Below are 16,693 nucleotides of genomic sequence, written 5' to 3'. Positions count from 1 at the left end.
TATGTATACCCTATGCCATATTCTGCCACAGACTTGTCTCCATCCTGCTTCTTGCCAACCCTGGCATTGAAGTCGCCCGTCAGTATAGTGCGTCTTGTTTCGACTTTAGCCATCGCCGATTCCACAACTTCATAGAAGCTTTCGACTTCCTGGTCATCATGACTGGATGTAGACCTGTACAACCTTCAATTTGTACCTCTTATTAAGTTTTCCAAGACCTGCCACCCTCTTGTTAATGCTATAGAATTCCTGTATGTTACCAGCTATATCCTTCTTAATCAGGAATCCGACTTTTAGTTCTCGTCTCCCTGCTAAACCCCGTTAGACAGGACGTGCCCGCTTTTTAGCACTGTATATGCTTCTTTTGTCTTCCTAGCTTAACTGAGCCCTATTATATCCCATTTACTGCCAGCTAATTCCTCTAATAGCACTTCTAGACTCGTCTCACTAGATGACATTCTAGCGTTAGACGTTGCCAGGTTCAGATTCCAATGGCGGCCTGTCCGGACCCAGAGATTCTTAGCAGCCTCTGCTGCGTCACAGGTCTGACCGCCGCCGTGGTCAGTCGTTTCGCAGAGGCTGGGGACTGAGGGCCGGGGTTTGATTGTTGTATTGATATAGGAGGCTGTTACCAAGTACTGCACCAGGATGGCCAATCCTGCTCTGGTGAGGGAGTGCCTTACCGGTTCTGGTGACCGGGATCAGGCCGCACTACAGGCCTTTTTATGCAATTTTATGAAGACGTGGATTTTTTAGCCCGGTGGAAAATTGTGCGGCCATTCGTAACACGGTCCTATTGCACGCGTGGTGGATGCTGTACCTCTACGTTACCGCTGCACCTAATTCATGTTAGGCAGGCATAAAGTCACAGCACTAGCAATTTATTTTTTACTAAGCCAATGAACTTCGTGTCTTTGCTTCTGAACGGACAGCGGCAAACATAGTGCGCGTTCATTAAGCGTTTCAGGAAAGCAGTCCGCAACGCGGAAAAGGTGGTGGTATGAAATTATCTTCTTAAAATGATTCTTCAGTGAGTCGTATTAACTGGCGCTTTCACTAATTGGTGATGATAGTGCTCGTGTTCCTGTTGGCATAATAACTTCCACGTCATTACACTATGAACGCCTGTTGTTTCACCTTCTTCGACTCTGATCGCCCTTGGGCTCTAGTCTCAAACAATGAAATACAAACCATAGCGAAACAATCCATCTCATTGCATTGAAGTAACATGTGCGAGTTAGCGTCTTTGCGCGTATTGCGTCATGACGTTATTCGTCATTCATCCATATAGGCTTGATTAAATACGTGACCCAACATGATGAATTGAAGAAAAGATGTTTCATGTTATCGCATTTCTACAGACTGAGGGTGTGTCCCTTCAGGCCCAGTCATAACTCTTCGTAGCTTGGTTCCATCGCCAGCCGTGGCCAGTACAAGATAGAACGAACTTCACTCAGTGGCTCCACGATGGAAGGTGGGGTAGGCTCCATGGTTTTCTTTCACGATTGTGATTTCGTCCAAGAGCTGAAGTCCCTGGGTAACGAGAAATGAAAATTGAGGTCAGTAGCACAATGGCAAATGTTAAAGGGACACTAAATAGAGAAGCCTCTCTTACGACGAGGAAACGCTTGGTCAGCAAGAAACCGTGCAAAAACAAAAGACAAGCAGCGACACTGCGTTCCCGCACCAGCTGGCCATCGATTTGGGCGCCCTCTGCTCGCACCTACCTAAATATTTATTCGTAAAGATGGACAACACTGTATTCTAATGGAGCTGATTACTAAACTTAGGAAGTTTCAAGAACGCTTAATGAACCGCAACGAAGAAAATGCGGAAATATGCTTCGCAATTCATAACGTCACACTGACGTACCCGGCAAGAATGTTGGGTGCAATATAATAAAAAAACGTTGGCTGTCGTTTTCTCGCAATAATGAGTATATTGTCACGCAATAGTGACGGTGAGAAAAGCAGCAAAACTAGGAATGATGAAACTAGCGTTTCATTAGGCGAACTTGTGCCCTCAAAAACAGCCTCGACTCAAAAGAACGACGACAGCGGCGGATACGGGAGGCGATCGTCGAAAATCTGATAAGCGGGTCAAGCGCGTCAGCTTTTATACATCAGTCATTAAAGATAACCGCTGGCGCCTGCGTGTCCCCCAGAAAGTTCTACACCATTCGCGTCCGACATACATGAAATGAGACTACTCAACGTACGGTGACAACAGAGAGCAAGAATAAGCATCGATAATATTCGAGAAACTTCCGATACGTGCGGGCTCGTCCCGCGCTGCGCGATAACATTTGTTACACGGTGAAAAGCAGTCACCCAAAATGAGTTCGGTAGCACTGGTGAAACGGCTTATGAGGAAGCTTTAGCTCTGGTGCTCCTCATCTAAATACATGTAAAAGGAGAATTCATTTTCCTCGGCCAGCACTGTACCAAAGTTGGCAAAGTTTGCTGCATTTAAAAGAAAAAACATAGAATCTAGGGACTATTGGTTTCAAATATTTTTATTTAGGTTGCCAATTTTTTAGTAAAAATTAGCAAAAATTTAAAATTTTCAGAAAACGAAACTATCAAATTTACAACTCTATAACTCAGCAACGAAAAACGATAGTACAATTCTGTGAATTGCATCTAGTAGTACATCTAAAGCGGACAAAATTGGCATGTTACACATGAATCTACGAAATCGGGGTGTAGACGAGCCGTATGTAAAAATACTGAAAAATATCTATAGCGGCTCCACAGCCACCGTAGTGCTCCATAAAAAAAGCAACAAAATCCCAATAAAGAAAGGCGTCGGGCAGGGAGATACGATCTCTCCGATGCTGTTCACAGCGTGTTTACAGGAGGTATCCAAAGACCTGGATTGGAAAGAATTGGGGATAAGAGGTAATGAAGATTACCTTAGTAACTTGCGATTTGCTGATGATATTGTCTTGCTTAGTAACTCGGGGTACCAATTGCAATGCATGCTCACTGATCTGGAGAGCAAATCAGAAGGGTGGGTCTAAAAATTAATCTGCAGAAAACTAAAGTAATGTTTAGCAGTCTCGGTAGAGAACAGCAGTTTATGATAGGTAGCGAGGCACTGGAAGTGGTTAGGGAATACATCTACTTAGACCAGGTAGTGACCGCGGATCCGGATCATGAGACTGAAATAATAAGAAGAATGAGAATGGGCTGGGGCGCGTTCGGCAGAGATTATCAGATCATGAACAGTAGGTTGCCATTACCCCTAAAGAGAAAAGTGTATAACAGCTGTGTCTTACCAGTACTCACGTACGGGGAAGAAACCTGGATGCTTACGAAAAGGGTTCTATTTAATTTGAGGACGACGCAACGAGCTATGGAAAGAAGAATGATTGGTGTAACGTTAAGGGATAAGAAAAGAGCCGATTGGGTGAGGGAACAAACGCGAGTTCAAGAACAAGAAAACGCGAGTTCAAGAAAAACAAATGGGCATGGGCAGGACATGTATTGAGCAGGGAAGATAATCGATGTTCATTAAGGGTTACGGACTGGATTCCAAGGGAAGGGAAGCATATCAGGGGGTGGCAGAAAGTTAGGTGGGTGGATGAGATTCAGAAGTTTGCAGGGACGACATGGCCACAATTAGAACATGACCAGGGTAGTTGGAGAAGTATGGGAGAGGCCTTTGCCCTGCAGTGGGCGTAACCAGGCTGCTGCTGCTGATGATGATATCATGAATGTAAAGAAATTAGGTAATATTGAAATACAGCTTTTGCAGAAGCCCTGTAAACAACGTAACACATTCACTTAATATACAGAATGACATATCAAAATTGTCCGCTCTCAATGATCCAATGGATGCCGTTTACAAAACCGTGATCTCTGTTCTTGATGCAGAACTATGAATGTGTAGAGTTCGTGATTCCGTTTCTTTTTTACAAACTTCTGAATGTTTAAGAACTCTTGTAACAAATTCAGGCTCTAAATCGAAATTCCGCTTCCAACAGTTACTAGAATATATCTTTCTCTCTCAAATGCAACAAATTTAATTAAAATCGCTCTTGGAGTTATTTCAAGAAAAAAAAACGTTTTTACGTTTTACATGTATTTGAATGGGCCGCATCGGACTTGGGCCCGAGTTAAAGCTTCCTCTAAGCCACACAACATAGACTATTTCCGGTCGTCAGCGGTGCCACTGTGATAGCGAAATTCCATCTGGGACGACCTCATAGCCGAATGTGCCAATGCGCTGAAGCCTTCATTGGCGTATTGGGGTCCAAATTCCAATACGGTCGCAGGGCCGGTACTCGGCGTAGGGGCTTCGAAGATTGTAGTGTCGGCTGTGGGTCCTCTGCTGGTTCTTGATCCGCAGGCGGGTGAGCTGCCAGGCTTCTTCGATGCACTGGAGATAGCTGGTGACGTCAAGACTCTCTTCGTCGGTGACGTGCGGCAGCATGGCGTCGAGAGTCATCGTGGGGTTCCTGCCGTAAACCTGCTTGAACGGCGTGATCTGTATTGTTTCTTGCACCGCCGTGTTGAAGCGAAGGTTACGTACAGCAGGATGGCATCCCAGCCGTCCTGAAGGGTCTTTTAGATTCGCTAGCCAGCACAACGCGTGATGGTCGCTGACGACCTTGAATGACCGGCAATATAGCTAGAATAGCAGCTTGGGCTTGTTGGTTTTCCATCCTGCTAGTAACAGCGCAAAATGTAGACAAGGGACGAGACAAGAAGACACCACAAGCGCTGACTTTCAACAACGTTTATTCCGAAAGAAACACGGCTTCTTATAAACATTGCCCTCACGTGTCGCAGTCACGTGATCGCACATCATGTGAAACAAGCACTTTTTTCTTTTATGCACTCAAGATAGCGGTTGCACGTGCAAAAGCTCAAGTTCTTTTTTTGTCAGTAACAAGGACGGCGTGCTAACGCATTGATCACGAAGTCTGGTAATCTCGGCTGCCTCAATTACCTCCCGGACCAGCTGGTCACTGAAGAAACACAATAAACGTTGTTGAAAGTCAGCGCTTGTGGTGTCTTCTTATCTCGTCCCTTGTCTACATTTTGCGCTGTTACTAGCAGGACGGCAATATAGGTTAGGGCGCAATTTCGCTGTAGGCCAAATGATGGCGAGGCATTCCTTTTCAGTCGTAGAACATATGCCTTCCGCTTTTGACAGCAACGGGCTAGCTTAAGCTATCCCCCGTTCAACTCCGTCTTTCCTCTGGACTAGGACGGCACGGAGGCCTAGGCTACTGGCGTCAGTGTGGATTTGGTTATCGGCGTCCTCATCGAAGTGCTCAAGTACCGGAGGCGACTGCAAGCGTTGTTTGAGTTCTTGAAATGCGTCGTCCTGTGGCGTTTCCACTTGAACTCGACATCACATTTAGTTAGATGTTCCAGCGGCTCAGTGATGCGTGAAATGTCCTTGACAAAGCGCATGTAATAGGCACACAGGTGAAGGAATCTACGCACTGCCTTCTAGTCGAAGGGCTGCGGTAACGTTGCTATGGCAGTGGTCTTCTGCCGCTCGCGGCAGACTCCAGAGTTGGTGATGACGTAACCTAGGTACAGAAGCTTATCGTAAGCGAAGTGGCAGCTTTGCGGCTTCAGAGTGAGCCCTGATGACTTGACGCCCTCTAGTACTGTCGCAAGCCGCCTAAGGGGTCATCAAGGTTTCCAGCGAAGACGACAACGTGATCCAAGTAAACAAACCAGGTCTGCCACTTCAATCCTGCTAAAACTGCGTCCACCAAGTGCTGGAACGTTGCAGGCATCGAGCACATTCCAAATGGCATAACCTTGAACTCACAAAGCACCGCTTGGCGTGATGAAGGCGGTCTTTTCGCGATCTCTCTCGTCGACTTCTATTTGTCAGAAGCCAGACTTGCGGTACATCGACGAGAAATATTTAGCGTAGCAGACGCAATCTAATGCGTCCTCTACCCATAAGAGGGGGTATAGATTCTTGTTCGTGATCTTGTTCAGTAAACGATAATCGACGCAGAAACTTAGGGTTTCGTCCTTTTTCTCCACCAAGACTACAGGAGATGCCCACAAGTTTTTCGACGCCTCGATGATGTTATCGTGCAGCATTTCGTCGACTTGTTCCCTTATAGAGCTTCACGTTCTCGCGTCGACACTCGGTAAGGGCTCTGGCGGAGTGGTCGAGCGCACCATTCGGTTAATATGCGATGCTTTGCGAGTGGTGTTTGTCGAATCCTCGATGACGTCGAAAAGCAGTCATTGTATCTTCGGAGCAGACGTCTGAGCTGTGTCTGCTTAATCATAGGGAGACTTGGATTTATGTCGAAGTCTGTTGCGGGAACTATGCACGGCAAGAATTACGGCTCATGACTGGACTTACTCTGCCACCTTCGTTATCCTCCAACAGTGCTTACGAGACGTCATTATCGGCATGGACTTTTTGAACGAGCACGGCGCAATCGTAGGCAAGAAGTCGAAGTCAATAACGCTGTCAGAAGATCAAGCGATGCCGCCGGAGAGCTCTCGTCGTCACCACGCGTTGAGTGGGCTCAAAGATCGGATGAGCATCCCGCCTTGCTCCAGCATTGTTATTTCCGTCGGCACCGAAACACCCGCAGACGTAGAAGGCGGCGTCGAGGGCCACCAAAGTCTATTGGTCAACCATGAAATTTGCGTTGCGAGAGGAATCGCTCGACTGCAAGGAGGGAAAGCGAAAGTGATTTTGACAAATTTTGGCCAGGAGTTCAAACACGTCAACAAGGGCACGACGATCGCGTACATTGAGCAAATTGTAGAAACCAGCAATGCGTTTGTCCTGTCGGATTCTGTCACCTCAACCCCAAGGACAGATTCCAGTCGGCATTATGACGTGTCCACCAGCAATCCGAAATCGAGGGACTTCCCATGCTTTCTTTAACTGGACGGCGATGGGTCCACGGATGATGGAATTGTAGGCTCCTGTGTCCACTAAAACGGTGACTGCGTGGTCGTCGAGAAGCACGTCTAGTTCGGTAGTTCTTTGCCTTTTGTTGCAGGTAGGCCTTGGTGTCGGGTCACGGCTGCGTTACGTTGACTTGTGGCTGTTACGTCGCGTTATCAGGTCGTCTTTCGTCGGCGTGTTCTTTGTTTCCACACATAGTCGTGATGGCGGGGTCTCGTTGATATGTAGTCGAGACAAGATGTTCGGTTCCTTCGTCGGCGGTGGAGTATCTTCGTCAGTTCGACGAACATCAAACACACCTCCATAGGTTGCGTCTTTCAGTTTTCTGGATATAGGCTCACAGACCTGCCCCGGGCTGGGCCAGTGTATGGTTGGCTTTGAGCCGACAGTTAGCGTCCTGGTGAGGGTGAACTGGATGGTCGTCGAGAACTCCAATGATTAGATTGCCGGCGAGGTAGTCGGCAATGTCACGAGGGCGCTCTCAAAGCGGTGGATGCGGTGCGTTGACAGCAAACACTCTCAGTCCCAAATGGCGGTATGGGCATCGGCGGTACGCATGGCCGGCTTCTCCCCAATGGTAGCAGAGCGGGCGGTGGATGGGGGTTCTCCAAGTGTCCGTCTTCCTCGTGCAGCGGCGCTGGGCGAACGGGTGGGCGTGCTGGCGGAGGCGGCGGGGGACGGCGGATTTGCGGTTTTACAGGGCTCTGGCGCGGGCACAGAGGAGGACTTTGACGGCGGACGACGGCGTCGTAAGTCTGCGCTTCCGACACAAGAGGCAGCGATTCGGGCTGTATTTCGGAAACGCCCAGTGACTGCCGGTGTTCGTCTTTGACCATCTCAGTGACCGAGGACACCTGAGGTTGCACGAAGGTAACCTTTTGCGCAGCTCTTCGTGCACCATGGCCTTGATTGTCTCTTGGAGGTCACCGGAGCCCAGTGCTTGGATGGCGCACTGCGGCGTGAGCACTTGGCGGCTATATTGCCTAGTGCGCATTTACAGTGCTTTATCAATCTTCGTTGACTCTGAGAACTCAGCTACGGTCTTCGGTGGGTTGCTGATCAGTCTGGCGAAAATTCTTGCTTTTGCACCTCGCATCAAGAAGCAGACTTTTTTCTCTTCGGACGTTTCCGGGTCTGCGTGCCGGAAAAGACGGGTCATCTCTTCCGTGAAGATAGCGATAGTCTCAGTGGGTAGTTTCTCTCGGTTTTCTAGCAGAACTTTGGCCCGTTCATTTTGGACAACGCTTTTGAACGTCCTTAGGAAGCTACTGGGGCACAGGTCCCACGTTGTAAGGGTAGACTCCCGGTTTTCGAACCGAGTCCTCGCGGCATATTCCAAGAATAAGTACACATGACGTAGCTTATCCTCAGAGGTCCACTTGTTGAAGGTCGAGATTCTTTCGAAGGATTCGAGCCGAATTTCGGGATTCTTCGGCGTAGTTCCACGGAAGGTAGGCGGCTCTCTGCGTTGTTGAAGCACGATGCGTGACGCTGGGGGTGCCATTGTGGTCGTTGAGCTAGCCACGGTCTTCCTGGTCGTATCAGGTAAAAGTCCGTGCACCAGGGGCAATCCTTGGAGTCTGCGGCTAGCTCGCTGGTCTTGGGCGACCTCGGTGCTGTCCTCGGGCTGCGGACTTGGATCGCGGCTTTGCGGGGGCGTTCGGTACATGAACGCACTAGCACCTCCACGAGACGTCGCGTAGCAGTGACGGTGAAGAAAACAGCAAACCTGGGAATGACGAAACTAGCGTTTTGTTGGATGAACTTGCGCCCTCAAAAGCAGCCTACGCTCAAAAGAACGACGACAGCGGCGGACATAGGCGGCTATCGTCGAAAATCTGATCAGCGGGTCAAGCGCGTCAGCTTTTATACATCAGTCATCGAAGGTAATCGCTGGTGCCCGCGTGTCCTCCATAAAGTTCTACACCACTCGCTTACAAAAATTACATAAAACATAAAATTAGATTACATGCATAAAATTAAATTCCACAAGGTTCGCTGACAGCAGAGAGCAAAAAGAACTATCGATCAGCGTCCCGCGCTGAGCGATAACATGTGTTAAACGGTGAAAGGCGGTCATCGAAAAAAGACAAACTAGTACACGTGTCAATATTATCGCGAAATAAACGAGAGTAGCCCTGTCAAGAATAACTTATCAATCTTAACCGAGTCAGTGTTCCTATTTCGTGTTCTTTTATGTCATTTCGACGATAAGAGCACATGATGCAAGCAGCAGTAAAGGTTGCGGGCTTTTAACAAAAAGGCTTTCCCAATTGCTGTTTATTATTTTTTTTCTGCATGTGCCATACGAAATTAAATTATGGGGTTTTACGTACCAAAACCACTTTCTGATTATGAGGCACGCCGTAGTGGAGGACTCCGGAAATTTTGACCACCTGGGGTTCTTTAACGTGCACCTAAATCTAAGTACACGGGTGTTTTCGCATTTCGCCCCCATCGAAATGCGGCCGCCGTGGCCGGGATTCGATCCCGCGACCTCGTGCTCAGCAGCCTAACACCATGGCCACTGAGGGTGTGCCATACGAGGTGTGGTTAAACCTTTCGCTGTTCTACTGTCTTTAAGAGGTTTAGTGCCTTGTACAACACATGAAGTCTCACAAACCGGCAAAATGTTCTGCAGTATTCGTAATGTTAATGGCGTTGACCCTTCTGACCATGGCCCGTCTAGCTGCAGCGCAGGAGTAGAAACAGAGCAGCAAGACCAACTTATTTGGCAGTGATTGTTGATCTTACGTTTTCCACGGAAAACTGCTGCAGGCTCAAATGAGTGCCGTTGTGCAGCGTCATTACTGTGTAGCCGTAGTCGGAGAAACGTGCGGCGCTCCAATCAGCCGGATTTCTCACGAACGGGTCCAGCTTCTCCTGGCAGCCCTGAATAATATGTCATCACGTAAAAAGTAAGAACTCCGAGAATACAACACATAACTGTCGAATCATAGGTAGCTGACCAGAAAAAAATTAAGCGTCAGTGTACGAAATGACGCGGCCGACGACTTGCGTACGCACAAAACGCTCGCCATCTCAAAACAAAGCGCGGCATCATTTCTAGGCTGGGAATGACAAACTGGGTAATGTCTAAAGTGCTACAACTGCCTCTCAAAGACAAGAGTAATTGAACGAAATGTTCACGCACGCGCGCACGCACACGCAGAAACACGCACACATGCACAGTGAGTTAAAACGGTCGAGGGAAACGTCCTTCATCTCCGTTTAATGAGTTTGACTGTCAATAATAAATTCATTTGCACTAGCAAGCTAGAAATTTTGAATGATTGCTTGAAAGCGTAGAGGAAGGAAAGCGGAGGAGAGGTCCCTGCTAGCTCCGGATCAATTGAAGAGAGTGTTGCGGAAGTCGGCCCATCTATTTGTCGTAGCAAATTCTGTTCGCGAGACTAGGTAACTTTGGAGCGTGGTGTGCAAGCTTGAAAGTTGCGTTTTGGCCCTGCGAGTGTGAGTTTCAGCCAGCGACAAGCACACAGAAGTAATCACAGCGGGTATTCGTCAGCGGGTAATTCGTCCTCTTCTTCATCGTGCTACGGGAAAACGCAGGAGCTTGTCCGCTTCACTAAAACTGTTATAGAAGTTACGTAGGCTTTAGTCTGGCGCGCGTCAGCAGTACACACTTCCGGCGTCTCGGAGCATTGCAAGTCGAAATCTCGCACCTATCTGCTCTGGCGAGCTGACTGAAGGCGGAAAGAATGAAGGCCCCCGAACATGACTGCACTTCCGGCTTCAAACACATCTCGTTAGGGCCTCTTTTATTTTGTGTCTTTCCTCCATGGCGTTGAAGAGAGTGTGGAGGAAGTCACTTGTTGCTTTTCGCAGAGGAGCATTAGGAGTGGTGCTCGAAACAGTCTCGTTGGCATAGAAACCCTGCTATTGAAACTCTAGCTGCTGCTCTCGGCTTCCGGAAAATGAGATAGGACTTTAGGCCCGGGTCTTTGTTGAAGTTCATTCTGTTGGCGAGACAATCTTAGTCAGCAGTGCGGTGTGTAAGCTTGAAAGTTGAGTTTTGGGTCTGTGAGTGTGAGTGTCAGGCAGCAACAGAGAGGTAATCACGGCGCAGGTCATTGTCGTTTTCTTTAACGTGTCATGGAAAAACTTGCGGGCGTGCCTGCTTCTCTAAATGCGTTACAGAAGTTCTGGTGCTTTTGTATTGACACGTCTCAGCAACGCACATTCCCAGCGGCTCGTAGCAATACAAGTTCAGAGCCTACGCTATCTGCTCTGGCGAGCTGACTGGAGACACTGAAGGTGATGGAACTCCAACATGACTGCACTTCCAGCTTCCAAACACGAGGTCAGGGCCTCTTCGCATTCGTTTTATTCTTTCATGTTTGTAAGTTATATCAGAAATGATGCCACAGTTATCTAGGCAGCCAATAATCTCATAACCTGCAGGAGAAAGCATAAGTTATTATAGTCGTTATAAGAAAATGGAAAATTGCTTACAGCTGATCCCGTAATAATGTGCACCGGCGCTCGAGGGTTCGTGTAAGGCTTTTCAGCACTGCCGTTGTAGACCTGCGAAAGAAAAGGTGCAGGAAAAATAATTGGCCCTTGAAATTTACACATGTTAGAGCCCCACGGCCCCTACGCCAGTTATTGCGGGGATATTGCAATCTAGAATTTGTGTTTTCCGGCAAGGACATATAAAATACTACGACAGAACTTGCTCGCGTTCCAAGTGCAACACTACTTTCCGGTCTCTTAAACTGCAGCAGACATCAAATTTAAAGCGAAATTGTTGAGTGTGGAAAGTCGACCAAGACCGTGCGGCTACCCAAAATGCAGAGACGAATATGATCGCATCCCGTTTGTTTCAAGAAGTAAAGGCTAACTTCTTCAGTCTTAGTCCTGTTCGAGTGCGATGCCGGCTCGTCTTGATTGCTTCCTTAGTAAAAAGAAATACGGCAGAACCCACCTCACGAAGAATGACGACGGTAATGCGATTAAAGTTCAAGCAATGTATAGTGGCACACCATATTGTTGAAAGCCTGCTTATTTAAAATAAGTTGCGGTCGTTCTGAGACTTCCGCTGCCTCGGCTACATGCGACATACGTTGTCTCCGACGTTGAATCACTTTTCCCCTATGGCACTCACTTGCCAAAATCGCCAATGAGCATGACAGCAGGATTATTTTGTTGTGGCGGCGATGGAACGACGAAGAAAGAATGAAGTAGATGGAACTACAAAGACGCGCCGACAATGATATGACAACATTGAAGTAACCATAGTAAAACGACAACCTGACGACCACAGAATTAGGACAATGGCCTGATGACGAGTATATTATGGTGTGATGACGAAGGTGATACGACAAGCCGATGACGAAGCAGAAATTTGGATGATGAAAAGACCACGACGGCATAACGACGACTGCTGTACAGCGGAGGCATGATAGCGGCTATCTGACGCCTACACAATGACGACGATGGCATGAAAAAGCGGCCTAATTACGATTGAATCACGAGCGTATGCTTACCATTGAATGACGACGAAGAAATCACGTCGGTGGACCAACGAATGCCGTATGATGATGATGGCGTGCTGACAATGAGCCGACGTTTTCGAAGGGAAGACGATGGTAAAAGCATATAGTGATGACGACAGCCTAACAGTCGGACGACTAAGTTAGAATGATGATGATGGAACGATAACGACGTAATCATGACGACGGTATGACAACGAATACATGACGATGACTTTATGGCGACGAGGCAATAACGACAATTGACAAGACAATGTTATAAGTGTATGGGATGACGAGGACTGTATGACGATGAGGCAATCACGACAATGGTAAGACAACGGTATGATTGTATGGGAAAACGAGGAGTGTATGATGACGACTGCATCACCAAGGCTGCGTGACAACGATGATGTGAAAGCGACAGCATGAAAAGAGTTGAATAACGAAGCTGGAGTGATGACGATGGACCGACCACGACGGCTTCACAAGGACGGCATTCCAGTGAATGCCCGACGACCAATGTACGCGACGATAGTCAGTTAAAAAAAAAAATGAAATGGTGGCGATGCAACGACCGCGACGGTATCACGACCACGCGCCTAGAAGTAGTGGCCCAAGATGGTCGACAACTCCAGCCAGTGGATAGGCGCATGAGTATATAAAAAAATAAATAAATAAATTGTACTGAAGGCACTGGGCAGTGGGCATGGTGCTGGGGTGCTGGTGCATGAGAAGACGACGTGAAGTGCTTGCTTCCCCGTTACGATATAGCGCCGACCTGTTTAAGCCTAGCACTACAACCTGTAACTAGTGACCTTTCTGCTAGGCGAACACCCCCGTTGCATTTGGTGGAGCTGCTGGGTTTCCCTTCGACATCCTGGAACTCCGTAGCCGAACGCTACCACCAGCTGTTGCAATGGATGAACCGGGACCATCCCAGGCTGCTGCTCCCGTGCCCCCCGCCATCGTCTGTTCTGGCGTCATCCGGCAGCGCGATCCGGCTATATTTAGCGGCACAGACGACCACGACGTGGAAGACTGGCTCGCCGAATATGACCGTGTAAGCGCCTATAATAGGTGGGACGACCGCGCCAAGCTGACAGTCATCTTTTGTTTGACTGACGTGGCCAACCTATGGTTCCGCAATCATGAAGCCGATTTTACCACTTGGTCGGCTTTCACGGCAACTTTGGCAGAGGTCTTCGGCCGTCCCGCCGTTCGCCGGCTTCGCGCTGAGCAGCGCTTGCGTGGTCGAGCTCAACGCCAGGAGGAGACCTTCACTAGTTATATTGAAGACGTGCTCTCGCTATGCAAGCGCGTCAACTCATCTATGGACGAAGCTGACAAGATCAAGCACGTCATGAAAGGCATCGATTACCAAGCCTTCCAGATGCTTGTCGCGAAGAGTTCGCGGACGATTGCCGAGGTCGTACAGCTCTGTCAGCAGTACGACGAGCTGCGCAAGCAGCGTGCATCAACTCGCGCTGCTCAGCAGGACACCCCGGATCTATCTCCGTTGGATTTCGGCCGCGACACTACCGACATCTCTGCTTTAATGCGGGAGATAAAGCAGTTCATCCGTCAGGAAGTGGCACGCCAACTTTCTCCGGCGAACAGCACACCCGAGCCGTCGACAACCTTGGCTCCCTCGCTTCGCCACGTTATTCAGACCCAAGTTGCCGCGGCGCTGCCATCTGCCCCTTCTCCGCAGCCTGCAGCTGGACCACTCACTTACGCTGACGTTGTCGCCCGGCCTTACGCTCCTCCGGCTCCTGATGCCTACCGGGCCACTGCCACCTTCCATGTGCCGCCGCCACCTTCACGCCCGATGGTCGTCCCTTACTCGGCCACTGGAGCCCCTGTCGTCAACGCGTGGCGTACATCTGACAACCGGCCAATATGCTATTTCTGCAATTTTCCGGGCCACGTAGCACGATTCTGCCGCCGTCGCAGCCCCCGTTTACCTGACAGTGGGGGCGCCTCAAGCTACAGGCCTGCTCGACTTCCGCCTCAGGACCCATCTAGCCTTCCTCCGGACTCATCTTACAGTTGCCTCCCTTTCGACGCACGCCGGTCACTTTCCCACGTCGCCGATCCATTTCCCCGATGGTTCGCCGACCCAGCCCAGCCCGAGAGGAAAACTAACAGTCGCAGTTCCAGAGGCAAGAACTGCGTTTACGTCGAACATTTCAAGGCCTCATTCTAACCCGGCGAACGAAATTGAACTGTCCGTAGACGGCGTCACCGTACAGGCACTTATCGACACCGGAGCCGCCGTTTCTATTATTAGTGAGAAGCTTTGCCGCCATTTGAACAAAGTGACCGTTCCCCTTACCTCTCTTTCTCTGCGTACGGCAACCTCGCATCGCATTCAGCCTTCAGCGTCGTGCACAGCCCGGGTTGTCATTCAAAGCGTTATGCATGTCATAGAATTTGTCGTCCTACCTCGTTCCTCACACGGCATTATTCTTGGATGGAATTTCCTATCTGTCAATCAAGCTCTTATCGACTGCGCTCGTACCGAACTTACGTTATCAGTGCCGTGCTTCGACCCTGATGACCATTCTTCTCCCAAATTTGTTCCCGCCTCTGACATCGATATCGCACCTTTCTCCGCCGCTCTGGTTCCTGTGTCATGTAACTCTGCTGCGAACTCATCTGTTCTGTTTACACCGTCGGCCACTTGTGCGCGCCGCCGGAACTTTGTCCTTCCGTTTGCTGTCGTCACTTTTTGCGACGGTTCTGCTGCCCTTTACGTCTGCAATCCGTCCGCATGCCCATCTTCCCTACTCTGCGGCGCGTGCCTGGGTACAGCTGAAGCTTTCGATAGCGTTCTCCCGGCCACCATGTTTGGTGATACGGCATCACTTGCGCTTTGTTCCGTCACTAATCCCGCCGCGACTGATGCCCCTGCAGACGTCTTCGCTCGTGCCGTCGACGCAGAACTCACACCTGCGCAGCAAACAGAAATCATCAAACTCCTCCAACGTTTTCGTTCCTCATTTGACATTGACCAACCATCCTTGGGTCGAGCGTCCGCAGTCGTTCACCATATTGACACCGGTCAACAAACACCATTGCGCCAGCGTCCCTATCCTGTGTCGGCTGCTGAACGCCGTATCATCGACCAGCACGTTGACGACATGCTGGAGCGTGGCATCATCCCGCCCTCTGACAGTCCCTGGGCATCTCCGGTTGTCCTTGTTAAGAAAAAGGATGGCTCCATTCGGTTTTGCGTAGACTATCGCCGTCTTAACCGAATAACGCGCAAAGATGTCTATCCTCTGCCGCGCGTCGACGATGCCTTGGACTGTCTGCAGGGAGCGGAATTCTTTTCGTCGCTGGATTTGCGGTCCGGGTACTGGCAAGTGCCAATGGCAGAGGCCGATCGTCAAAAGAGAGCCTTCGTAACGCCTGATGGGCTATATGAATTTACTGTCATGCCGTTCGGCCTCTGCAACGCGCCTGCCACTTTCGAGCAAATGATGGACACCATTCTTCCAGGGCTGAAGTGGAAAACGTGCCTCTGTTATTTAGATGATGTTGTGGTTTTTTCCACCGAATTTGCGTCGCACCTCAACCGCCTCGAGCAAGTACTTGCATGCTTCTCCACTGCAGGACTGAAACTAAACTTGAAGAAATGCCACTTCGGCGCTCGTACGCTTACTATTCTCGGCCATGTAGTTTCAAAAGACGGTATTCTTCCGGACCCCACATTTAGCGCCGTATCCGAGTTCCCTAAACTAACGCCCATGAAAGAGCTTCGCTGCTTCATCGGCCTGTGCTCATATTTCCGACGCTTTGTCCGTAACTTTGCCTCTGTCATTGCCCCCTTGACGCAGCTTCTCACCGGCAGTTCTGACCTATCAGCCTGGTCCTCGGCGTGCGACGACGCGTTCCAAGAACTACGACGCGTTCTCACCTCGCCTCCAGTACTGCGACACTTCGATCCCTCTGCTCCAACTGAGATCCATACGGACGCTAGGGGTGTCGGGCTCGGTGCTGTCCTCGCACAACGCAAGGATGGCTTCGAAGAGTACGTCGTCGCGTATGCCAGCCGCACCCTTACCAAAGCCGAGGCGAACTACTCGGTTACTGAGAAGGAATGTCTGGCAATCATTTGGGCTATCGGCAAATTTCGTCCTTATGTGTACGGGCGTCCATTTGACATCGTGACCGACCATCATGCCCTATGCTGGTTATCTTCGCTAAAAGATCCAACTGGTCGGCTTGCCCGTTGGGCATTGCGCCTACAAGAGTACGACATCCGCGTTGTTTACCGCTCA

At 49.5% G+C, this 16,693-nt stretch overlaps 1 protein-coding gene across 4 annotated transcripts in view; it reads right to left on the bottom strand.

Moving 5' to 3' along the window:
* Positions 1 to 1,319: 1,319 nt before the first annotated feature.
* Positions 1,320 to 16,693, bottom strand: part of LOC139057690 (acid phosphatase type 7) — a 297,629-nt gene continuing 282,255 nt past the window's right edge. For all 4 annotated transcript variants that reach the window (XM_070536425.1, XM_070536423.1, XM_070536424.1 and 1 more), the window contains 3 exons: positions 11,386 to 11,457; positions 9,667 to 9,804; positions 1,320 to 1,533 (listed from right to left, as the gene is read on the bottom strand). In XM_070536425.1, coding sequence (XP_070392526.1) covers positions 1,450 to 1,533; positions 9,667 to 9,804; positions 11,386 to 11,457 — 294 coding nt within the window. In that variant the 3' untranslated portion in view covers positions 1,320 to 1,449. The remainder of the gene's footprint in view (positions 1,534 to 9,666; positions 9,805 to 11,385; positions 11,458 to 16,693) is intronic.

Source organism: Dermacentor albipictus, chromosome 3, assembly GCF_038994185.2.
Source record: "Dermacentor albipictus isolate Rhodes 1998 colony chromosome 3, USDA_Dalb.pri_finalv2, whole genome shotgun sequence".
NCBI lineage: Eukaryota > Metazoa > Arthropoda > Arachnida > Ixodida > Ixodidae > Dermacentor > Dermacentor albipictus.
The sequence above is the reverse complement of the archived record's forward strand: the minus strand, read 5'-3'. Positions and strand labels throughout refer to the sequence as shown.